Genomic DNA, 20,540 nt, shown 5'->3' on the forward strand with positions numbered 1-20,540 from the left:
AATATATACACAACCACTCACTAATTGATTAAAAAAGAATACAATTTCTTCAAAAGTACTATTAATAACATTTATTCACTCGAATATAAAAATATAAAAATAAACTTAATTAATAATGTTTTTTTTTAAATATTACGTATTATATTTATACATTTTATAAAAAAAACAGCTAAATTTAGCTCTCTTTTTTTAAATTTATAAATCTCATCAATTTAATTCTAAAATATGTTTGATTATTTAATAAACTCAAGTATGGAAATTTTTAAATAAACGTTTTTAAGTTAGAAGTAAATATTGTAATAGTTATTAAAGTTGGGATAAAGTAATTTATTTTCTGTTTTTTTTTTTTTGTAATTTATAAAAGAAAAAGTATAAACCAATAAAAAGAAGCCACGTAAACAAAATTAGTTATTACAAGAAGTAGCATATAGTTTAGATGGGTAGTTGAATTGGCTTTTGTTTAAGCGTTCAGTGGCAGGTCGAGAGTAGACGCGAAACCCAACACATTTATCATCTTTTTTTTTTTTCTTTTTTTTTTCTCTCTTAATTATTAGCAAATTCCCCAAATTAACCCGAAATAAAAATCCCCCAAAATTCCAATTTTCCCCGTAAACACAATTTCCCCGCCATTTGCTTCCCTTCATTTCTCTCTCTTCCCCTATCGCTAGGGCTCCGTCTTCCTCTCTCTTTCTCTCTCCTCTGGTCCTCTGTAAACTGTGCTCCGGCTTACGAATTCGACCACGATTTCCATTTCTTCTAGCTTTGGACTCTTCATGCTCTTGCTGTGTGGATCGTGCTCTCTCCGGTTCTCTTAACGATGAGTTTGCCGCCGTTCGCTTCTGCCTCTGCCTCTGGCTCCGGTCTCCGTGGTATCGGCTTGTCCAATACTATTCACTCCGAGGTTGCTCCTTGCTTGCCTTTGCCTTCGCTTCCGGTTTCCTTCGGTGCTTCCGAGCCTGAGCTTCGACTCTTCGATGAGCCGGCTGGGAGCTATGCTACTTTGAGGAGTGATGTTCTCGCTCAGTCTAAGAAGATCGCTGATCTGCTTCGTGCTACTGACGTGTCTTACTTGTGAGTTCTTAATTTTGAAATTCAGTTCTGGTAATTCGAAATTTGTGATTCTTCAGCTCGGTTGACTGAATTTCAGTTCAGCCTCAACGGAATTTTCATGCGTTTTATTTATTTATTTTTTATTTTACCGTTGATTGAGAATTATTCTTTCTCGCGGTTTCTTTTAATTCTGTAATGCGACCAGTGTTTCGCTTAGTGTTGGAGTTTGATGTCGGCATTGTTGAAGTTGGAACTACAAGATTAGTGCGAATGGCAGCAGTTATAGTCTGTAAATTTAAAATTTTTTAACCGCGTACTGTATTAGCAATATTAACTGAGAATTTCGGATTAGTGAAGATAATCGCGGTTACTACTTGGATTTCATTCATAGTCTACTAATTTTAATATGTAGTAGTTGATTCTGCTGTAGAGTTGCATGTAAAGCGCCTGTCCTTTCATTATCTCATCTTTTAATCGTGGAAGTCTGTAGGTGACTAGGCATCGTAGTTAGTTAATCACAGAAGATTTAACTCTTGCCTAGTGCAGAATGCTCATATTTCATGAATCCTGCATGCCATGGTCCTTGCGTTATGTTTTACCTCGCAGTATTTAGTAATGCGAAGGTGTTTGATATTTGTCAAGTAACTAGAGTTTACTGAATTGTGCTGTACACTGACTCCTTCTTCGGCTTTGTGATTCCTCATCTCTAAAGCCTTTAGGTTGATGTTTTCTTTTCTTTTTGCAGCCTAATATAGTTTATCTCTTTCATATAAACTTTTAAAAAACAGTTGCTTGCCATACTGTTCTTTCCAAATTTTATTTGATTTTATCATTCACTTTGATGCAATCAACAGAAATCTCAGAGAAGATGCCAAAGTTCTTCCTGAAGGGTCTGTGGAGCCTTTTGAACTCTATGAGGAAGTTCTTCGCTATGATGTTGATGCCTTCAAGTATATTACTCCAGGTAAACGAAGTCTTGAAATGCTTTTCCTCATTGTTTAACGGAAATATTAGTGAGTTACATTGCCTATTATCTTATCAGATTTTGAAAACCTAATTTGAGGAACACAAACTATTTTATTCCGTTTCTCCAAAGTAATGAAGAAGCTTTTGAATCTCTTATTCTGATTGGTGTGAAATTATCACTTTTTGTAATGCATAAATAGCTCTATTGGTCAAGTATATGCTGGTTGGAAACTTGGAAACTTTGAAAGATAGTTATCTTCTTTTAGTTCTTTTGTATTAGTGTGCATCATCCTGCTTCTTGGTGATGACCAAGCTCTAGAAACATTCTTTATAACTATAATCTTCTAATGATTTAATTATTGAAAGACTCTTCTATTGTAGTTTCTTGGGGGGCTTCTCTCTACCCCCCGCTCCTAAATTGTTCTTGGTTGTTTGTCTTTTGGAATATATTATTTTGTTTCTTATTAAAAAAATTAATTTTTGAGTCATGCAAACCAGGAATCCGAGACCTTCAGGTTAAACTTTTTTTTTTTCAATGACTATTATGTTCTTGCTGGCATAGGCATATTAAGTATCATAACATAGTAAAAATATATTACATTTGGGAAAAAGGTTACAAATGATTATGAAAATAGAAAAAGTAGGAACGAAAATATTTTAATGCTATGCCATTTAGAAATATGCAATTTGCTCCATCATCTTTATATGTACCTTTGGTTGGTTTTCCAAAATCATTTATTTTTGAACTTACTGTCTATTGTGCTGTTCAAGTTTCTCAGGTCCTATTATGGAGCACGTCTCTAGCAGTATGGTATCTGATAGGAAAGTTTTTGAGCAAAAGCTACCTATTAGAAGTCAGGTTGAAGGAGAATCTAGAACAATTCAAAATCATAAGCCTGAATCTATGCCAACTAATGTATGCAGGCAGTAGGATTTCCAGTTTCTTTATTTTATTACTTGTGCTTTGCTAACCCTGGCTATAAAATTGGACAGGATGCACCAATATCATCTTCTAGAAAAGTAAAAGTTAAGAAGAAAGGCAGAGATGAAATGTCTTCTGTTAGAACAGATTCTTCTGAGCTTCAAGGTTGTTCCAGCCATTTTTTGGAAAGAAAAGCTGCACCATATTTCACCTTACAAGTTTTGATCTTCATTTTTCATGGACTAAATATTACTTTGAATATTGTAGACACCACCCTCGCAAACTTTTGCAAGTTCTTAGAGGACTTCTGTGGCAGAGCTGAAATTATCAGTGATGATCGTGATGAATCAGAGTGGCTGGCTCTGCCTCTTACTGATCTAAGAGTGCTTGTCAATGAAATAATGTCCATTCGTTCAAAGAAACTTCTTCATTTGGTTTCTCTAGATAGCCTGACAAGGCTGTTGAAGGTTTTAGATCATCAGATACATAGAGCAGAAGGATTGTCTGTTGAAGAATGTGAACATGTGAGTCTGCTACTTTTGCTTTATGGTTTTTCACTGTTCTAGCATATGCATTTTGTAATTTTGCTATTCTTATTCTCAATTACTGCTTGTTCCTATGTACTTGAACTGTGATGGTGAAGTAAATCAGTGTTGATTGAGTTCTTGAATTGAAGTCCATTTGCCATTAGCTGGATGCGTAGTTTTTAATTCTATGAAAAAAGTAAATATCTTTTGTCTTATGCAGTCACTTCAAATCATTGATGTGTTTTGATCCTTCTGTTTCTGGGTTCTGTTATTGAAGTATAAGGTTCCAGTAAACCATAAATGTTTTTCTTGGTTTTATGCATTTATTTGATTTAAATCACCAATAAACAGTTACTGCCTGTCTAATGTCGGGTTATATGACAAATATAATGTTCCTTATGACAAGACTAGGCCGATATGTGGATGTCAGGGTCCATGTCATCTATAGAAAAACAGAGATACAATCATGTTACATTCTTGTTCTAAAAGCATATATCTACTCAGGTTATTCAGTTGTCACCATATGCAGCCAACTTGTGCAATGCTGAAAATATAAAGCTGTGTCATTCTGTAACCCTCGTATCTTTACATGATTGTAGTTTGGCCTTCCTGAGTTCACTTTATACTTGCCAAACGTTTTTATATTCAAAGAGAAAGAAGGTCATCCTAGGGGCCAGTGTAGAGATAACTTCTACCAAAGAGACTATAAAGTATTGTCTTCCAATCTGTCAAAGTCAAAAGAATGATGTAATTACAAAAGAATTTAGTTTGATTTAAACACCATCGAGAAGCTAAGTTTTGCACTTATCACCAAAAAAAAAAAAAAAAAAAAGAGAGAGAGAGAGAGTGAGAAAGAAAATAAAAAGAAGATATCTTATCTTCAAAGGGTCCTTTGGTACTATTCTTTCCAAATCAGCAATAAGAGAGCTCTAACCATGCAGTTCCATAAAAGCTTTGCCTTACCTCTAAGGCTCCAACGTGAGAAAGCTTCTACCAACCAATCTTCTGCCCTCCTAGGGAGGCAAAGCTCTAATCCCATGTTATTTATAAATAAAACACCACCCATGAAAAAGACTGTGAAGAGAAAGGTGGTCTAACATTTCTTCCTTCTTGTAGTGCGGACAGCAAATCGATGGGAACAAGGACCATCCAGAGAATTTCTTTTGAATTTGGGCATGGATATTCAAACTTCTATAGGCCAATGACCACATGAACATTTTGGCCCTTTTTGGATATTTGAAATTCCAAACTAGATCCACCAAAGGAGCCTTCAAATGAACAAGCTTTTGAACTAAGTGGGGGAAAAACAGATTTAGTTGAGAATAAGATGTTAGCGGATTAGCCTTAAGTTGGGAGATATTTGTGTAATTCATGAGTTAGCTCAAAAGCTAAGTTTAGTGACTTTAAAACTTCAAAGTAGCACTTCAACTTGGTAGTACCAACTACAAAATAACAGGAGATATTAAGGAAAACAACCCATCAAAATATGGCCGAAAATTCTTGTTTAATGAAGAAACGATTCCTTCCACTCGACTATGAACAAATACTTTACAATCAATCAACAATGCAAACAAGATGGGCTTTGTATTCTTGATTACATGTTGGAGTCTCATCGCTTCAGAGCCAAAGTGGCCAACTAGTGGCTTTAAAGATGACATCAAATTAGTGGCCAACTTACACCCACTAGCCTATCTAGTAGATGCTATTACTTTAGCAACCAAGATCAAAGAATATGGTGGGTTCAAACCAGTTAGAACGTTGAAGAAATTCATGGGCTAAACAACAACAAAATTCAAGAAAGACTGCAAATGATTCCACAAAAAAATTTCTTTAAGGGAGTTCTTCCTTATCTTTTCAACAGACCAAGAAAGATGAAAATCAAGCCAAGAGTTTCACAACTAACAAAGTTTTGGATAACTCATTGAGAGTTCGACCCTGTCAAACGTACCTCCTCTTTTAATGCTCAAATCCCAAGATTGATGTTCCATATTCCGAAAACTGGTGGCTCCTTTTTTAGTTGAAAGAACGAAAATATCCGGGTAAAGATGAGCCAAAGTATGAGGCCCGATCCACCTATCCTCCCCAAACCAAATTCTTTTGCCAGACCCTGCCCTGAAGTTCAAGAATTGGATTAAAAAAACCTGCTGTCTTTCCCAACCTCAGGCCATAAACTTAACCTTTTAACTTTCTTCCCAGCCTTTGTGGCCCAGCCAAGATGATCCAGTCTGTAAATACTGACTATTCTCTGGCTCATGGGGTGTTTTCCACTTGTGTAAATCTCAACAGCTATTTCATGAGGAGAGCTAAGTTTCTTTGTTAAAGGTATCCCACTTCTAGGCCTCTAAATTGAATCATAAGGCATGTTTTCTCCCATTGAACTTTCCTCAGTTCCAAATAAAAATTTGGGCGAAGATCAATTTATACCTTTAAACAATGGGGGTTGTATCAATCAAAACCTCAAACTAATAATGGTATAAATTTAGTTTATGAACTTTTTACAAGTATATCTATTTACACCCTCTCTCAGATTTTGTTTGACAAAATGTTAGTTTGAAGATTTGAAGAAGGGCACCTTTTAAAGCAAGAATTATAAGAAAAAAGGGTGTGCAAGTCTAGCCTTATTTGTGTTAGTGCAATTTTTTTTTGGGGGGCTCAGAAGATGTGGCATTGGCCTACATCCTTGGGTTGGTTGATGATGCATCTCCCCCTCCCCATTTGTATTTTTTGGTTCTTATGCAGGCGAACTTTTGTAAAAAAAAAATGTACAATTTAATTTGGTGCTATGGTGGTTAAGGAGCTATCTTTTATATGAAATATGTATATGGTGTAAGTAATTGTTCTTCCCTTTATTTCATGGGAACTGTTTTCTTTTGTGGCCTGAGTTTTTTGGAATAGAAAGTGACTTCTACTCTGATTGGTTTCTGCCATTGCTTTATAATTTCTGTAGCTTAATTCAGATTATCTTTTCCCCTTCATATTTCAGTTAGATTCAGATGCAGTTGCAACTATCTTTTGTGCTTTGGAGTCCATACATGCATCTCTTGCAGTAATGGCTCATGACCAAATGCCAAAGTTGCTTTATAAAGAAGAGGTTTGTTTTTTTAGTTGCTTGCATTGTTCTAATCCTGATTAGCATTTTGCTGTGTATCAAGTATTTTGCTTATTCTGACATGATTGTTATAGGAAGCTTGAAAGTGTGATGTAAGCGTGCTTCACTCTTAAGCTATGTCAGGCTCCTCAATGTGTTGAGAGTAGTATGGATTTCTCTTGAGTTTTTTTCCCCACCTTTCTTAAGTTTGACACTTTTTTTTTTCAATAAACGAAGGAAAGGAAAATTTAAACAAAAAGTTGTTGGTTTCTTTCTCAACCCTCTTATCCAAAGTTTACCATTTCGCTCTCCAATAGATGTGGATGTGGAGGAACATGGAAATAAGATTAAACTAGGGCTATGAGTCTAACTATGTATGGGAAAATAGAGATGAGAACTTATTTTGCGGTGATGGGTTTTAATTTTTAGGCTTTTGATATGTGATTTTGTGTTTGTTCTGAACTTTTGTGTCTTTATTAGTTAATCCTTTATTTTCACTATTTCATACTTCATGCTAATTTCTAATATCATATAAACTATATAAACTCTATATACTGTGCATTTTATTTTGTTGGAGCTCTTAACTTATTTTTAAAACTGTAAATAATCCTCCAAAGGGACTATTACGCTTTAGTGCACTTTATACTTTTTGAAATGTTGCTGACAATATATGTAATCCATTGATGATGAATTATTGATTATAGTTCTTTTTCTTATCAGATCATAGAGAGAATTCTGGAGTTCTCCCGGCATCACATAATGGATATTATGTGTGCTTATGATCCTTCATATCGTGCGTTGCATAAAGCCAGTGAAAATGGTGTGTTTGAAGGTCAGTAATTTAATTTAGATAGAAGATATTTGGTGTATATTTTTTTTCGTCCCTAAGAAATTTGGATGTAGAATTATAAAAGATTTCTGGAGTTCTTTGGACTCCAGATCGTGATTGGAGTAGAAATGAATTTGTGGCTTTCATTCTTTGAAATTATTGACATTGGAATTTGCACTTAATAGATTGTTGATGATGTGTTTTTTTTTCCTTTTTTGGAACATTTTATTTTAGTAAATCTCTGTGGAAATCTGATACTTGTTTCCACCTTTGTATCATACGTTTTTAGGGCAAGGATGTGCCGATGTATATCATTTGTGTAGTAGTTCTGGTGAACATGTTCTAAGTCTCTAATTGTATTCTATCCTTTGCTTCTGAAATTAAAAAGGAAAAAGGTCACGAGTATGTCTTTTGTTAACAATACCTTACAGATGAACTATGATCAGTTCCATTACATTTTTTTGATTTTCCAGTCAATGAAGATGAAGAACTTGATGGTGACTATGGTTCATCGAGTAAGAAGCGTCGTGGTGTTAAGACTTCTAAAATCAGGAAACCTACATTCAACAAGTGTGCCTATCATATTCTGCCCCTTTAGCATTGAACATTACAATGAATTTTAATGAATTTTAATGAGTAATACAGATATTTTTTTTGCTTTGACAGGGTATCTACTGCTGTTAATACTATTCTTCAGAAGATGTGCACCATTCTTGGTTTACTTAAGGATTTATTGCTGATAGAGAGGTTACCAGATAGCTGTATTCTTCAATTAGTGAAAACAAGCTTTTCTACTTTTTTGGTGGACAATATTCAGCTCTTGCAACTTAAGGCAATTGGTTTAATTTGTGGGGTATGGATTTCTGCTTCTCTTTCTGCAAGATATGCCGTTGTCTGGTTTTAGATAGATTTGAATGCAATTGGTTGCTACTATTTAAATCTTCTGATGATACATTCAAACTTGGTGCAGATATATTATTCGTATACACAACATCGTAATTATTTGATAGATGAATTAGTTCAGATGCTCTTCAAATTACCATCCACGAAGCGGGCTTTAAGAGCGTATCACTTACCTGATGAAGAACAACGGCAAATTCAAATGATTTCTGCCCTATTGATTCAACTGGTACATTATAGTGCAAACCTTCCTGAAGCTTTGAGGCAAGCATCAGACAGTAAATCCATCCTTGAAGTTTCAGTTGATAGTAGTTGTCCTACCAAATGCCATGAAACAGCTACGGAGGCATGCTGTCTTTTCTGGACTCGTGTACTACAGCGCTTTGCTAATGTGAAGACTCAGGATGCATCTGAAGTGAAAGTAATGATGGAAAATATGGTTTTGGATCTACTAACAACATTAAATTTACCCGAATATCCTGCATCAGCCCCTATTTTGGAGGTAGTGATCTTTCAATTCAAATTCTTTATAATTGGAAAAAAAAAAAAAAAAAAAAAATTCTCATCCTTTTATATTTTTAGAATCATCATTCAAATCCTAAGGCATGTTCATTTGCAGGTTCTATGTGTGTTATTACTTCAGAATGCTGGACTGAAATCTAAAGATGTCTCTGCTCGTTCTATGGCCATTGACTTTCTTGGCATGATTGCTGCAAGATTGAAACGTGATGCTGTCATTTGTGCCACAGACAAGTTTTGGATATTGCAAGAGTTGGGCAATAAGGAGGATGTTGCTGATGAGAGTTATCCTAAAGATGTCTGTTCTATATGCTTGGATGGCAGGGTAGGAAAGTATTTCTTTGTCTGTCAAGATTGCCAGAGGTTGTTTCATGCAGATTGCATTGGAGGAAGGGAAAATGAAGTTCCTAACCGGAGCTGGTACTGTCAAATTTGCCACTCGAGGAAACAACTTCAGGTATTACAATCATATTGCAAATCCCAATGTAAAAATGATGGTGAGAAGAGCAAAGATTGGTCAGATAAAGAATCCAAAGTTTCGTGGCTTGTCACAAACATTGAAATTGTTCAGCAGTTGCTTCTGAATTATCTCCAGGAAGTTGGTTCTTCAGATGATGTTCATCTATTTGTTCGCTGGTTTGTATGGTTTTGACCCCCTTATTTTGTTGTTAATTTATTTTATTGTATTTTTTATTTTCTTGTTAGAAGCTTGCTATCGCTCTGATATAAATGCACATATTGTAGGTTTTATCTCTGCCTGTGGTACAAAGATGATTCAAAAGCTGAGCAGAAGTTTATTTACTATCTCTCTAGATTGAAATCTATGGCAATAGTGAGGGACGGTGGCAATACTTCCTCATTATTGACTAGGGATTCAGTTAAGAAAATCACTCTCGCACTAGGACAAAATAATTCCTTCTCTAGAGGTTTTGATAAGATCCTTCACATGCTTCTGGTTAGTTAACTTTTTGTTTTGTTTTGTTTTCCTGTTGATTTTATTTATAGATGTCTGATGTACGACTGAAACTCTGATAACATAATTGTCCTCATCCAGGCAAGTTTAAGGGAAAATTCTCCGGTAATTAGAGCCAAGGCTTTACGAGCGGTTATACTCTTCACCCCTTTATTTTATTTGTATATTATTTTAACATATCATTGTATCTTAAACTGTACTTATGTTTTATCTATTTAATGAAGCAGGTCAGTATTATAGTTGAAGCTGATCCAGAGGTATTGGGAGACAAACGTGTCCAATTGGCTGTTGAAGGAAGGTTTTGCGATTCTGCAATATCTGTCAGAGAAGCAGCTTTGGAACTTGTTGGCAGGCATATTGCCTCCCATCCTGATCTTGGTTTCAAGGTCTGCGTAATTGCATTTTTTAATTCTCATTCTATGACATGATTATCTTTAATCTCTCATTCCTTTGCTCCCAACAATGTGTTTGATTTGCAGTATTTTGATAAGATTGCTGAGAGAACCAAAGATACTGGAGTTAGTGTGAGGAAACGTGCCATCAAAATCATTCGAGATATGTGCACATCAAATGCAAACTTCTCGGAATTTACCAGGGCATGCATAGAGATAATCTCTCGAGTTGGTGATGATGAATCAAGTATTCAGGTAGGTCTAAATCAAGTGCATTTCATTGATGACTGCTCTCCTTAAATTAAATTCCATTTGCCAGTATTTCACATACTATGTTTCCTGCATAATTTGCTGTCAATATTAGTTTCTTCCTCAATTGCATTGAACTGATACCTCGTTCCCTTGTTCTATTCTATGAATAAATAGATAGTTGAGAGAATTGAAATTGTCCAAGTTTCATGTGTTTTGGGTATTCCTTTCTTTAAAACTATAACTAAACTCTTTCTAAGCCACAAAAAGTCCTTTTACTAAAGTAGGAGATGCATAAATCTGATATAAAAAATATATATGATGGGATTTATTTGCATGACATTTTTTTAATGAGATTTTGTAACCTTCTGGCTCACAAACTCAGTTCTTCTCGTCTAATATTAGATTATGCAACAAAGATTCCTTTTACTGAAATGGGAGGTGCCTAAAACTGATTATATGGAAGTTATTGTCTTGTTTTAACCGGGCATCTGAATGTTTCCTCTTTATACTTGTGATGCATAGGATCTCGTTTGTAAGACATTTTATGAGTTCTGGTTTGAGGAGCCTTCTGGTTCACAAACTCAGTTCTTTGGAGATGATAGCTCTGTTCCATTGGAGATCGCCAAGAAAACCGAGCAAATTGTTGAAATATTGAGGAAAATGCCAAATCATCAACTACTTGTGACAATTATTAAGAGAAACTTAGCACTTGATTTTTTCCCACAATCAACTAAGGCTGTTGGCATCAACCCTGTTTCCCTCACCTCAGTTCGCAAGCGATGTGAGTTGATGTGTAAGTGCTTATTGGAAAGGATATTGCAGGTAAGACTGTTCCTTCCCATTTTCTTTAATTGCTGGTTCCTTATGGTTTTTTTTATCGATCATTTACATTAAAAGTTGCCTCTCAGGTGGAGGAGAGAAGTAATATGGACACCGAGGTGCGTGCACTTCCATATGTATTGGTCTTGCATGCATTTTGTGTTGTGGATCCAATGCTCTGTGCACCTGCCTCCAACCCATCCCAGTTTGTGGTTACTCTCCAACCTTACCTTAAGACCCAGGTTACTGCCTTTCTTTTCATTAGGATATAAACTCCTTTTCTCATTACTATATATATATATATCTACGATGAATTCACTTGTAAACTTAATTCTTAGGTATGACGAATTGATTTCTTACCTATGTCACAAATTTTTTGTTAGTATCATCTATAATCATAATAATAGATGTCAACAATTTGATTAAATAACGTAATTTCTCATAAATTGCATGAACCATCAAATTTAGACAACAAAAATAGAATTATCAGATTAATCTATGACTTCTGAAAAAAGTAATATTCAATAAAAAGCTGAAAGACACGTTGAGTTCTAATTTTCTAACATTATAGTTTATTGAATATTTGTCTAAAAAGATATATTTGAATAATAATTTTATTTTAAGAAATAATTTCACAGATAATATAGAATTACAAAAGATGGGAGAGGAAAGTTGAGCCCCATGCAAAGGAAAATATTCAAAATAATAACAAAATTATTATATCTAAAATGCTAAAGCCCACATTCATATATGATCAATATATAACTTATCATTATTTTTTGTAGCATTATAGATTCTTTTACCACGATTCATAATTTTACATACTTAGGGAGAAAAATAATACTCATGTTTGATTTTGAATGCAACAGAATAAAATGCTCCTCAACTTTCTAATGTTGGTGGTATAGTAAAAACAATAATGTTTTCTTTTTTGGGGTAAGGTAATAATGATAATGCGAACACCTTCTAAAAGTTGCTGGGGGAAAAATTGTAAGCTTTTTTTTTTTTTTTGGAAACATGATGTTATGCTCGGTAAAAGAACTTAAAAAATGAATTTTATAGTTTGAAAAACAATAATTGGAAGTTAAGATGGTTTTCCTGAAAATTGATGTCTTGAATAGACCAATTTATTTTACAAATCAATTTGGATCTAGGTAGGTAACTTCTCTTATTAGTTTATGGGAGTGTTCATGTTTTGGTGGTCTAGGTCTTCCCCTTTTTAATTTACTTCAGCAAACACAAACATCAGATATTAAGTCCATTAGTTTCTCATTGAGATCACATTTTTTTTAAACATCCATGTTCTTAATTCAGAAATAAATGTGAGGTTGCCTACTCCTTAACTTACTTAATATTGTTGTTAGGTTGATAATCGAGTGGTTGCTCAATTACTTGAGAGTATCATATTCATAATTGATGCGGTTCTGCCCTTGCTACGGAAGTTATCTCCAAATGTTTCTGAAGACCTAGAGCAAGACTTGAAACACATGATTGTTAGGCACTCCTTCTTGACAGTCGTACATGCTTGCATAAAGTACTTATTCTCTTTCTCCAGTTCTGTGCTTTTCTCTTATTTGCATCACATATATCATTGCTTAACAGTGTTATGTAGTTATCTACTTATCTTACCTTGTGCATAATTGGATTATGTGGTGTGGACTTTATCTGCAACTCAGATTTTGTGAGGGACTAATTCTTTTTCCCTATCCACAGGTGCCTTTGCTCTTTGAGTAAGGTAGCAGGTAAAGGTGCATCGGTTGTTGGGTATCTTATTCAGGCGTTTTTCAAACGCTTGGATTCTCTAGGGATTGATAACAAACAGGTTAGATTTTTTTTGGTATATTGGTATAGCTTTTTCTGAGCAACAAGAAAAGCCTAGTTTGGAGAGAGAAAGCTTGGAATCTTGAGTATTGATTATGATTGATGCATGTGACAACGGACAAGAGAAATTTTGATTTGGATTTAATTAAGTTCACCTTTTGGGTATTTATATATGAGCTATTAAATTTAAGTACCTCGCAGAATTTTGATTTATTTGTTAGGCACTTCTAGTTTGTTTTTTTCTTACATAGTTTTTTTCCTCGTTTGTACTTTCTTGTTTAGGGCTAGTGAACTGCCATGTCTCTTTAAGTATTGATTGGGATGAATTTCAGGATCTATCACATTGTCACTGTAGATTGCATGGTTGCGATTGAAGTGCTACTAGTCATTCCTGCATTGCCGTTGCCTTTCTTTTTGATCATTGATTATTATTCATTACATTTCGTGTTTAGTTTAATCAAATTATTGAAGAATTGTTCTTCTAAATGTGATCTATATGCCATCATTTTATTACTTTGGCTATCAGAACAAACTTGATGAAGTTGGTTGGTACAATGTTAAGACATCAATTTGGATTGTGAAATTGCAGCTGCTAGGACGTTCACTCTTCTGTCTTGGATTACTTATTCGCTATGGTAGTCCTTTGTTGAGCAATTCCAGCAACAAGAATGTTGATGTCACAAAAAGTCTCAGCTTGTTGAAGAAGTACCTGGTGACGGAAGATTTGGTTATTAGGGTTAGAGCGCTGCAGGTATCCTCTCACTTGCATCCTTCTTCTTGAATTACTTTTTTCTGTTTACAATTGAGGCAAACTCTAATTCGTTATATACTATGTAGGCTTTGGGATTTGTTCTTATTGCTAGGCCTGAATTTATGCTGGAAGAAGATGTTGGGAAAATTGTAGAGGAAGCATTGTCATCTGGTTCTGATGTTCGTCTCAAGGTGAGTGAATAATTTTCTTTGGTTTCCTTGAGTGCCATGGGCGTACGTTTGAATTATTTTTCTGGGCAGATGCAAGCATTGCAAAATATGTATGATTACCTTCTTGATGCGGAAAGTCAAATGGGAACAGATCAACCAGATGATGGAGCTGCCCCTACTGCTGCTGTGGATGGTGGCCCAAGTGTACCAGTTGCTGCCGGTGCCGGAGATACCAACATATGTGGCGGTATTGTTCAGTTTTATTGGGAGAAGGTTCTAGGGAGAAGCCTAGATTTAAATGGCCAAGTTCGTCAAACTGCCCTCAAGGTAAAAAATAAAAAATAAAATAAAAAAATAAACCCGGTTTTATTTTCATGTTCTGTATCATAATTAAGTTTACTAGAAAGCTGTGTGTCAAACCGTTGTAATGTGGATGGCTGATTTAATATGTTCATGTTATTCATAGCCAAACTGAAAAACTGGGAAGATCTTTGGATATCAGTTTTTAATCTATAAGAAAGCATGATGACAGACAATTTGCTCCACGTCTGTGTTCATGAATGTGTGTTCGACCATTTATTCATTTTCCTGCACCGGGCCTGTTTCCTACCTTTTTGGTTAGTTGAGCATTATTGTCTTTTGCTATCTTTCCAATTCACAGATTGTGGAAGTGGTGCTTCGCCAAGGTCTTGTTCATCCTATTACTTGTGTTCCATACCTTATCGCACTAGAAACGGACCCCCATGAGGCAAATGCGAAGCTGGCTCACCACCTATTGATGAATATGAATGAGAAGTAATCCCCTAAACTCAACTTATTAATTTGTCAGCTTAAGCAATATTTATGCAATATAATTAATGCATCTCATGACCTTACTTGAACAGGATCTATTCTATGGGTTGTATAAATGTCTGAGTTCTAAAACTAATTAATGCATCTTTTTCCAGGTACCCAACATTTTTTGAAAGCCGCCTGGGGGATGGTCTTCAAATGTCATTTATGTTCATCCAAACTATTAGTCGTTCCGACAATGCAAATCAAAAAATTCAATCCAAGGGCTCTGGCAATTTGAAAGGCAGATCTGATGGCAGTTCGTTGACTCAAGCAAGACTTGGGGTTTCTCGAATTTACAAGCTCATACGGGGAAACCGAGTTTCGAGGAACAATTTTATATCCTCCATTGTGCGGAAGTTTGACAACCCACGCTTGAATGACTCAATGATACCTTTCCTTATGTGAGTCCAAATCCATTTATTTTCCCCCTACTTCAATATGATCTCTTGTTTAAAATTACCAACCCTTTCTCCCTTTTTTTTGTAGGTACTGTGCGGAAATACTTGCATTATTACCATTTACATTCCCCGACGAGCCCCTATATTTGATTCATGCTATTAATCGAATAATACAAGTAAGAGGTGGAGCACTTCAAGAAGAAATCAAAGAATTGGGCATGCATTTGGTGCAACGCAATCCCCAGAATTTTCATTATGAAAATGGAATGATTCAGCCGCAACAACCTGCTCTTTTTTCTGGTAATATAATTTTATCAGATATGAATGGGTCCGTGGAGCACGATCAGTCTCGCCCTTTTTGTGATTTTACATCGATGGATTTGAATCAGCAAATCCCACCAGAGTCAGTTGCGCATCATGAATTGAGCAATAATAATAATACATTGGAGGGAAAATTCCACAACATTTGCTCAGTGGACCAGTATAGCATCTCAAAAGATGACCTTCAGAAAATTCAGGTGATTTCAAACAGATAGTTTAATCATATAACTCTGCTCTCAAAAGTAACTCCAATTGGTCTTAATTTTTCTGTTACCCATTGCAGACAATGAGCCTGGCAGCTATTGCACTGCAACTTCTTTTGAAGCTAAAGAGACATTTAAAAATCATGTACAGCCTGAATGATGCTCGATGCCAGGTAAATGCTTGTTAATTGGTATTTATTCACAAAATAGACAACCATTCAATTGGCTCATGGTGTTCTGTTTCTTAAATTAGTCTTTCAATCCAAATGAACCACCAAAACCGGGAGAGTTTCTGTCCAAGCAGAATGTTCCTTTCGACATCAGCGACACATGCACCACTTTACCAACAACTTATCAAGAGTTTATGCAAAGATACCAGGTACGATCTAAACCAGTCCCTCGCAACCATCTTTTCACCACTCAAACAAGTCTCTTTCCCTTTCCCATGTTCCATTTATTCTCTCCCTCTCTCTTAATTTGCACAATTTTAACTCCACAGGATTTCAAGAGTACTCTTAGGGACGATGCATTCGATTATTCTGCATACACAGTGAACATCAAAAGGAAGCGACCAACCCCAAGAAAAGGACGGAAATCTACAATGGGTGGCGAGGACGAGGAGGAGGACGAGGATTGGAGTGGAGGCAGGAGGTTGGGTAGCAGTGGGAGGAAAGGTAGCTATAGCATCCGAGGAAGTAGGCAACGGTGATAGTTGGTGTAAGTAAAATGTAATGCATAGTTTAGGCTAACTTGTACATTAATCAAGTGAAATAGAATAGGGAGAGAGGATAGAGAATGACGGGAGAAGAAAGAAAAGGGTTTATTAGGCAATCGATTTGGAAACAGCCGATAGGAAAAAGTTGTGGAATAGTATAGGGGGCTCTCCAAAATAGCCAGTTTTTCTGTTGTTCCATAATCATGTAATTTGTTTTTGGTAATATCATATTGGTTGCATTCTTTTGTTAATTAAAATTCAGCACTTTCATTAAACATTAGTTTCCATAATTTTGCTTAGGAAATTTGTTGATACTAGTTGGAATGCTGCGTATGGCATTCTAATAAACAATATGCACTTTTGGATGTAAGTTTGGGAATGCCAATCATTAGTGATGCTGTCTCTCGTGGAGTGCTGTAAAAAGAATGTCGATTCCTTTTTTGTTCTATCCTTAACTTGAGTTTACTGTTATTTTCTCTGTTTCTTTATATTTCTTGTGTTCATATTTTCTGAATACATTGATACAACATCTCATCAGTGTGAACATATAATAATCAATAATAGTGATTGTGTAAATTGCTCAAAATTTACACATACTTACTGATCTTTGAATGAAGATTAGAATATTTTCAAAAACTTCAATTTATCCCAAAAAAAAAAAAAAAAAAAAAAAAAGAGAAGTTACTGTGACTTTCATGCTAGGAAATTACAATATGCATAAAGTCGAAATGACATCTGACTGATCGAGTATGATACATCATCAAGTAAACATCTTCCAGAGGTTTGTAAAATTTAAAACTTGGAACCTAAAATATTTATAAAAAAGAGGAGACGCAAAGGTTGTTCTGTTCTCTTGAAGGTCATTAAGGTGCGATCACAAGAAGTGGCTGCACACGAGAAGGTTTGGAAATTCAGATAAAATATAATACAATATAAAGCAAGGGTTCGGTACGGATACGATATCGTCGAGATCAAGAGAGGCTTACCGTGTCTACGCTAACTGGTTTGCCATCTTCAGCCAATATTTCAACTATGGTTCCAGATTTATCAGCCTGAAATTGAAAATAAAATAAGAAACTGAAGAGTGAGGATATGCATGAAAATGCTGGTTGGAGTGATGGGGAGATACAAACCTCAATCTCATTCATTAGCTTCATGGCTTCAATGATGCATATGATTTGTCCTTTCGGTACTTTATCTCCCACCTACACAAACAAATAAATGAAAAGTTTTTGAGTCGAAGACAATTCTTTTCCCCTTCATCTCTGCTCTTAATTCTCAAGTTACCTTCACAAATGGAGGTTCTCCCGGCGCAGGGCTTCGATAAAACGTTCCGGCCATCGGGCACTTCAAAGGCGGATGAGAACTACCCACTTTTGGTGCTGCAGAGGGAGAACTGGCCGCTGCGCGTGCAGGGGTGGGCGGAGGTGCAACCATGCTATGCGCTTGAGGTGGTGGCAGTGCCATGTATGGACTTGGTGCAGCTGCTGGTGCTGCTGCTAATGGCTGTAAAGCTTCTTTTTTTCTTATTATGATTTCGCAATCCCCTTGCTTCAGTTCCAGTTCCATGATGTCTCTTGAATCAACAAGTCTGCAGATAAAAGATTACGTAAAGATTCAATGATAAAAGATGTTTCTAGTCGAGATGACGACTCAGACGCTCAAACGTCAATTCCTTATTCACAATACGAACGAAAGTTACGCACTTGATAAGATCTGAAACTTGGCTCATGAAGGTCGATATTGACGACTCATCTGGAAGAGAATATTGATCTGGAACTCCAACTGCAGAGTCCATTTCTCCTCCGGATGGCGTGTTCCCGGGCATAGAGACGAGTGCAGGTGCAGAATTCGACGTTTTTCCAACAACCACCTGCAATAAACAAAGATACAAACATCTAAAAATCCATGAATGTATGTATTCAAAAGAAGAAATTGTAACTGATGCCACCAACTAACCTCATTAAGTGCATTCATAACTAAACCAGCAGATCTCTTCTTGTTTGACACCTGAGAACCACAATAAAGTGCATACAAAATGTAACAAAAACATAAACATCTCACCCTTTACAGACTATCATATTGTTAAGTGTAGGATGATAGTAATGAAGTCATCAATATCGGCTTCAAAACATCATCTTCATCAACCTTCAACAAGTAGGTACAAAAAAATTTCATTCAAAGGGATACGTTTTCCTTTGACCAACAAAAACTCTGACTCCGAGCTATGAATGATAGGATCCCCAGCTAAGAGAGTGAGACCCCACATTGGTTAGAAAGGGGAACGAATCATTCCTTATAAGGGTGTGTAAACCTCTCCCTACTAGACACGAACCTTGAGAGGAAACCCAAAAGGAAAAGTTTAAAGTGGACAATATCTGGTAGGCTTGGGTTGTTACAGATGGTATCTGAGCAGTGTGCCAACGAAGACGCTGACCCCTAAGAGGGGTGGATTGTGAGATCCCACATCAGTTGGAGAGGGGAACGAAACATTCTTTATATGAGTGTGGAAACCTCTCCCAACTAGACGTGTTTTAAAACCTTGAGGGGAAGCCCAGAGTGGAAAGTCTAAAGAAACATGAAACTGAAACTGGGTTTAGAAAGAAACACAAAGGCCTTAAAGTTTGCTAGGAGTTACAGGAAAAAAGGGTTTAGCAACCAACACCAGGACAGCCAAAAAAACAGAGTACCAAACTTCACTTAACAACGAAGTTTCTATGCTATTGATTCCATACCAAATTTCACCATCAACATCACCATTTACAGTCAGATAAAATTTACCAAAAAAAAAGAACCGTTCTCAGTACAACGACCATGGAGTACATTTACAGTTTATAGATTGAACATTATAACAAGAATGTGAAATGAACACAGTAACAAACCTCAATCCCAGAAAACGAGGAGTCGATAAGAGAAGATCCGAACGAAAAAGGATCCTTCAGTAAAAATCCACGGCGATTAAGAGGAAGATTCTGCTTAATGCGGTTCTGGTGCGAATTCTTCTGAGCAATCGACGAGCCATAACCGGGAAGAGCGGAAGCCTTGGAGCATGGGAGCGTGAAGGACGCCATTGGAGAGCAACCTAGAAGGTTGAAAGAGCTTCTCAGTTCTGACAAACAAAAATCCTCGAAAAAGAAGGGCGGGAAAAGAGGGGTATTGAGTAAGAAATCAAGAAGAATGGCGATGAGATCCAAGAAACAAAGTGGAAATGAAAATGAAAAAATGGAGTTGGAGATTTCAGATGAATTTTCGATAATAACAATGCGATTCGATGAGAGAGTTGAGAGCATTGGATCAAATTAATATCGCCGTTTTTTCTTTTCTTTTTTAACGAAACACAACAAACCCACTCACACACAACACATCATCGCATGCGTTTTTCATACCTTTGCTTTTACGCTCCAACCTTCTTTCTTCTTCCCTCCAACCTTCAAACACTCTATGCTTCTCTCTCTCTCTCTCTCTCTCTCTCTCTCTCTCTATCTCTATCTCTCATTCATTGCAAATTACATGAAATTGGATGATGGTTTTAGCTCAAAGGCTAATTTAATAAAAATATAAATTTATTTTTGAAATACCCATGAAAACTTGGGACGGCATTTTTAAAATAAAAATAAAATTAACCGTTTAAATAAAGTTGTATACGAAATAGAGATCATTTTACCCGCTAGCTAGGGACCCATCATTTTACCCGCTAGCTAGAAACCCACATCGACACCAAATAATAGTTTCTATTGAAAATAAAAAGTGCACATTAAATAGATAGAGAATTTCACAAATGAGACGTAGACAAAGCTTACCCGTAGACAAAGCTTACCCATCACCACCTCATAGACATCTCTAATTGTATTCTTTAATCAAGCTCACTCATTATTAACATAAAACAGCAATATTAATAAACTAAAAACAAAATTTAAAGTAATTGTATAACTATAATTGGCACATAAAAAAGATAAAACAAATATAAAAAAAAAAATTGTTAAAAAACTAACTAAAGTAATGAAAAACAAATTTCTTATTAAATTAAATTCGATTAATGTAAAAAAAAAAAAAAAAAAAAAAAAAAAAAAAAAAAAAAAAAAAAAAAAAA

At 35.7% G+C, this 20,540-nt stretch overlaps 2 protein-coding genes across 6 annotated transcripts; one reads left to right on the top strand and one right to left on the bottom strand.

The window, feature by feature from the left end:
- The first annotated feature begins 616 nt into the window (after positions 1-616).
- LOC111492952 (sister chromatid cohesion protein SCC2) lies at positions 617-16,820 on the top strand. Of its 3 annotated transcripts, none has more exons than XM_023142492.1 (28): positions 617-1,071; positions 1,905-2,014; positions 2,796-2,932; positions 3,010-3,103; positions 3,206-3,462; positions 6,449-6,556; positions 7,274-7,385; positions 7,856-7,952; positions 8,049-8,235; positions 8,353-8,784; positions 8,902-9,437; positions 9,546-9,756; positions 9,856-9,906; positions 10,002-10,160; positions 10,254-10,421; positions 10,941-11,240; positions 11,327-11,479; positions 12,602-12,771; positions 12,951-13,059; positions 13,585-13,809; positions 13,896-14,000; positions 14,070-14,306; positions 14,641-14,774; positions 14,927-15,214; positions 15,300-15,729; positions 15,816-15,908; positions 15,989-16,114; positions 16,235-16,820. In XM_023142492.1, the coding sequence occupies exons 1-28, from the start codon at positions 818-820 to the stop codon at positions 16,442-16,444; spliced, it is 5,493 nt and encodes a 1,830-aa protein (XP_022998260.1). In that variant the 5' UTR covers positions 617-817; the 3' UTR covers positions 16,445-16,820. The 3 variants fall into 3 exon arrangements, with proteins under 3 accessions (XP_022998260.1, XP_022998261.1, XP_022998262.1); XM_023142493.1 differs by having other exon boundaries at positions 13,648-13,809; XM_023142494.1 differs by lacking the exon at positions 617-1,071 and having other exon boundaries at positions 1,912-2,014; positions 2,788-2,932.
- A 329-nt stretch (positions 16,821-17,149) lies between these two features.
- On the bottom strand, positions 17,150-20,072 carry LOC111492956 (biotin carboxyl carrier protein of acetyl-CoA carboxylase 2, chloroplastic). Of its 3 annotated transcripts, none has more exons than XM_023142500.1 (8): positions 19,837-20,072; positions 19,333-19,532; positions 18,410-18,460; positions 18,157-18,323; positions 17,738-18,041; positions 17,584-17,655; positions 17,437-17,502; positions 17,150-17,337 (listed from the first exon to the last, which is right to left on the bottom strand). In XM_023142500.1, the coding sequence occupies exons 2-8, from the start codon at positions 19,519-19,521 to the stop codon at positions 17,314-17,316; spliced, it is 873 nt and encodes a 290-aa protein (XP_022998268.1). In that variant the 5' UTR covers positions 19,522-19,532; positions 19,837-20,072; the 3' UTR covers positions 17,150-17,313. The 3 variants fall into 3 exon arrangements, with proteins under 3 accessions (XP_022998268.1, XP_022998267.1, XP_022998266.1); XM_023142499.1 differs by having other exon boundaries at positions 19,333-19,559; XM_023142498.1 differs by having other exon boundaries at positions 19,333-20,071.
- Between the last annotated feature and the right edge of the window lie 468 nt (positions 20,073-20,540).

Source organism: Cucurbita maxima, unplaced genomic scaffold (assembly GCF_002738345.1).
Source record: "Cucurbita maxima cultivar Rimu unplaced genomic scaffold, Cmax_1.0 Cma_Scf00018, whole genome shotgun sequence".
NCBI classification, from domain to species: domain Eukaryota; kingdom Viridiplantae; phylum Streptophyta; class Magnoliopsida; order Cucurbitales; family Cucurbitaceae; genus Cucurbita; species Cucurbita maxima.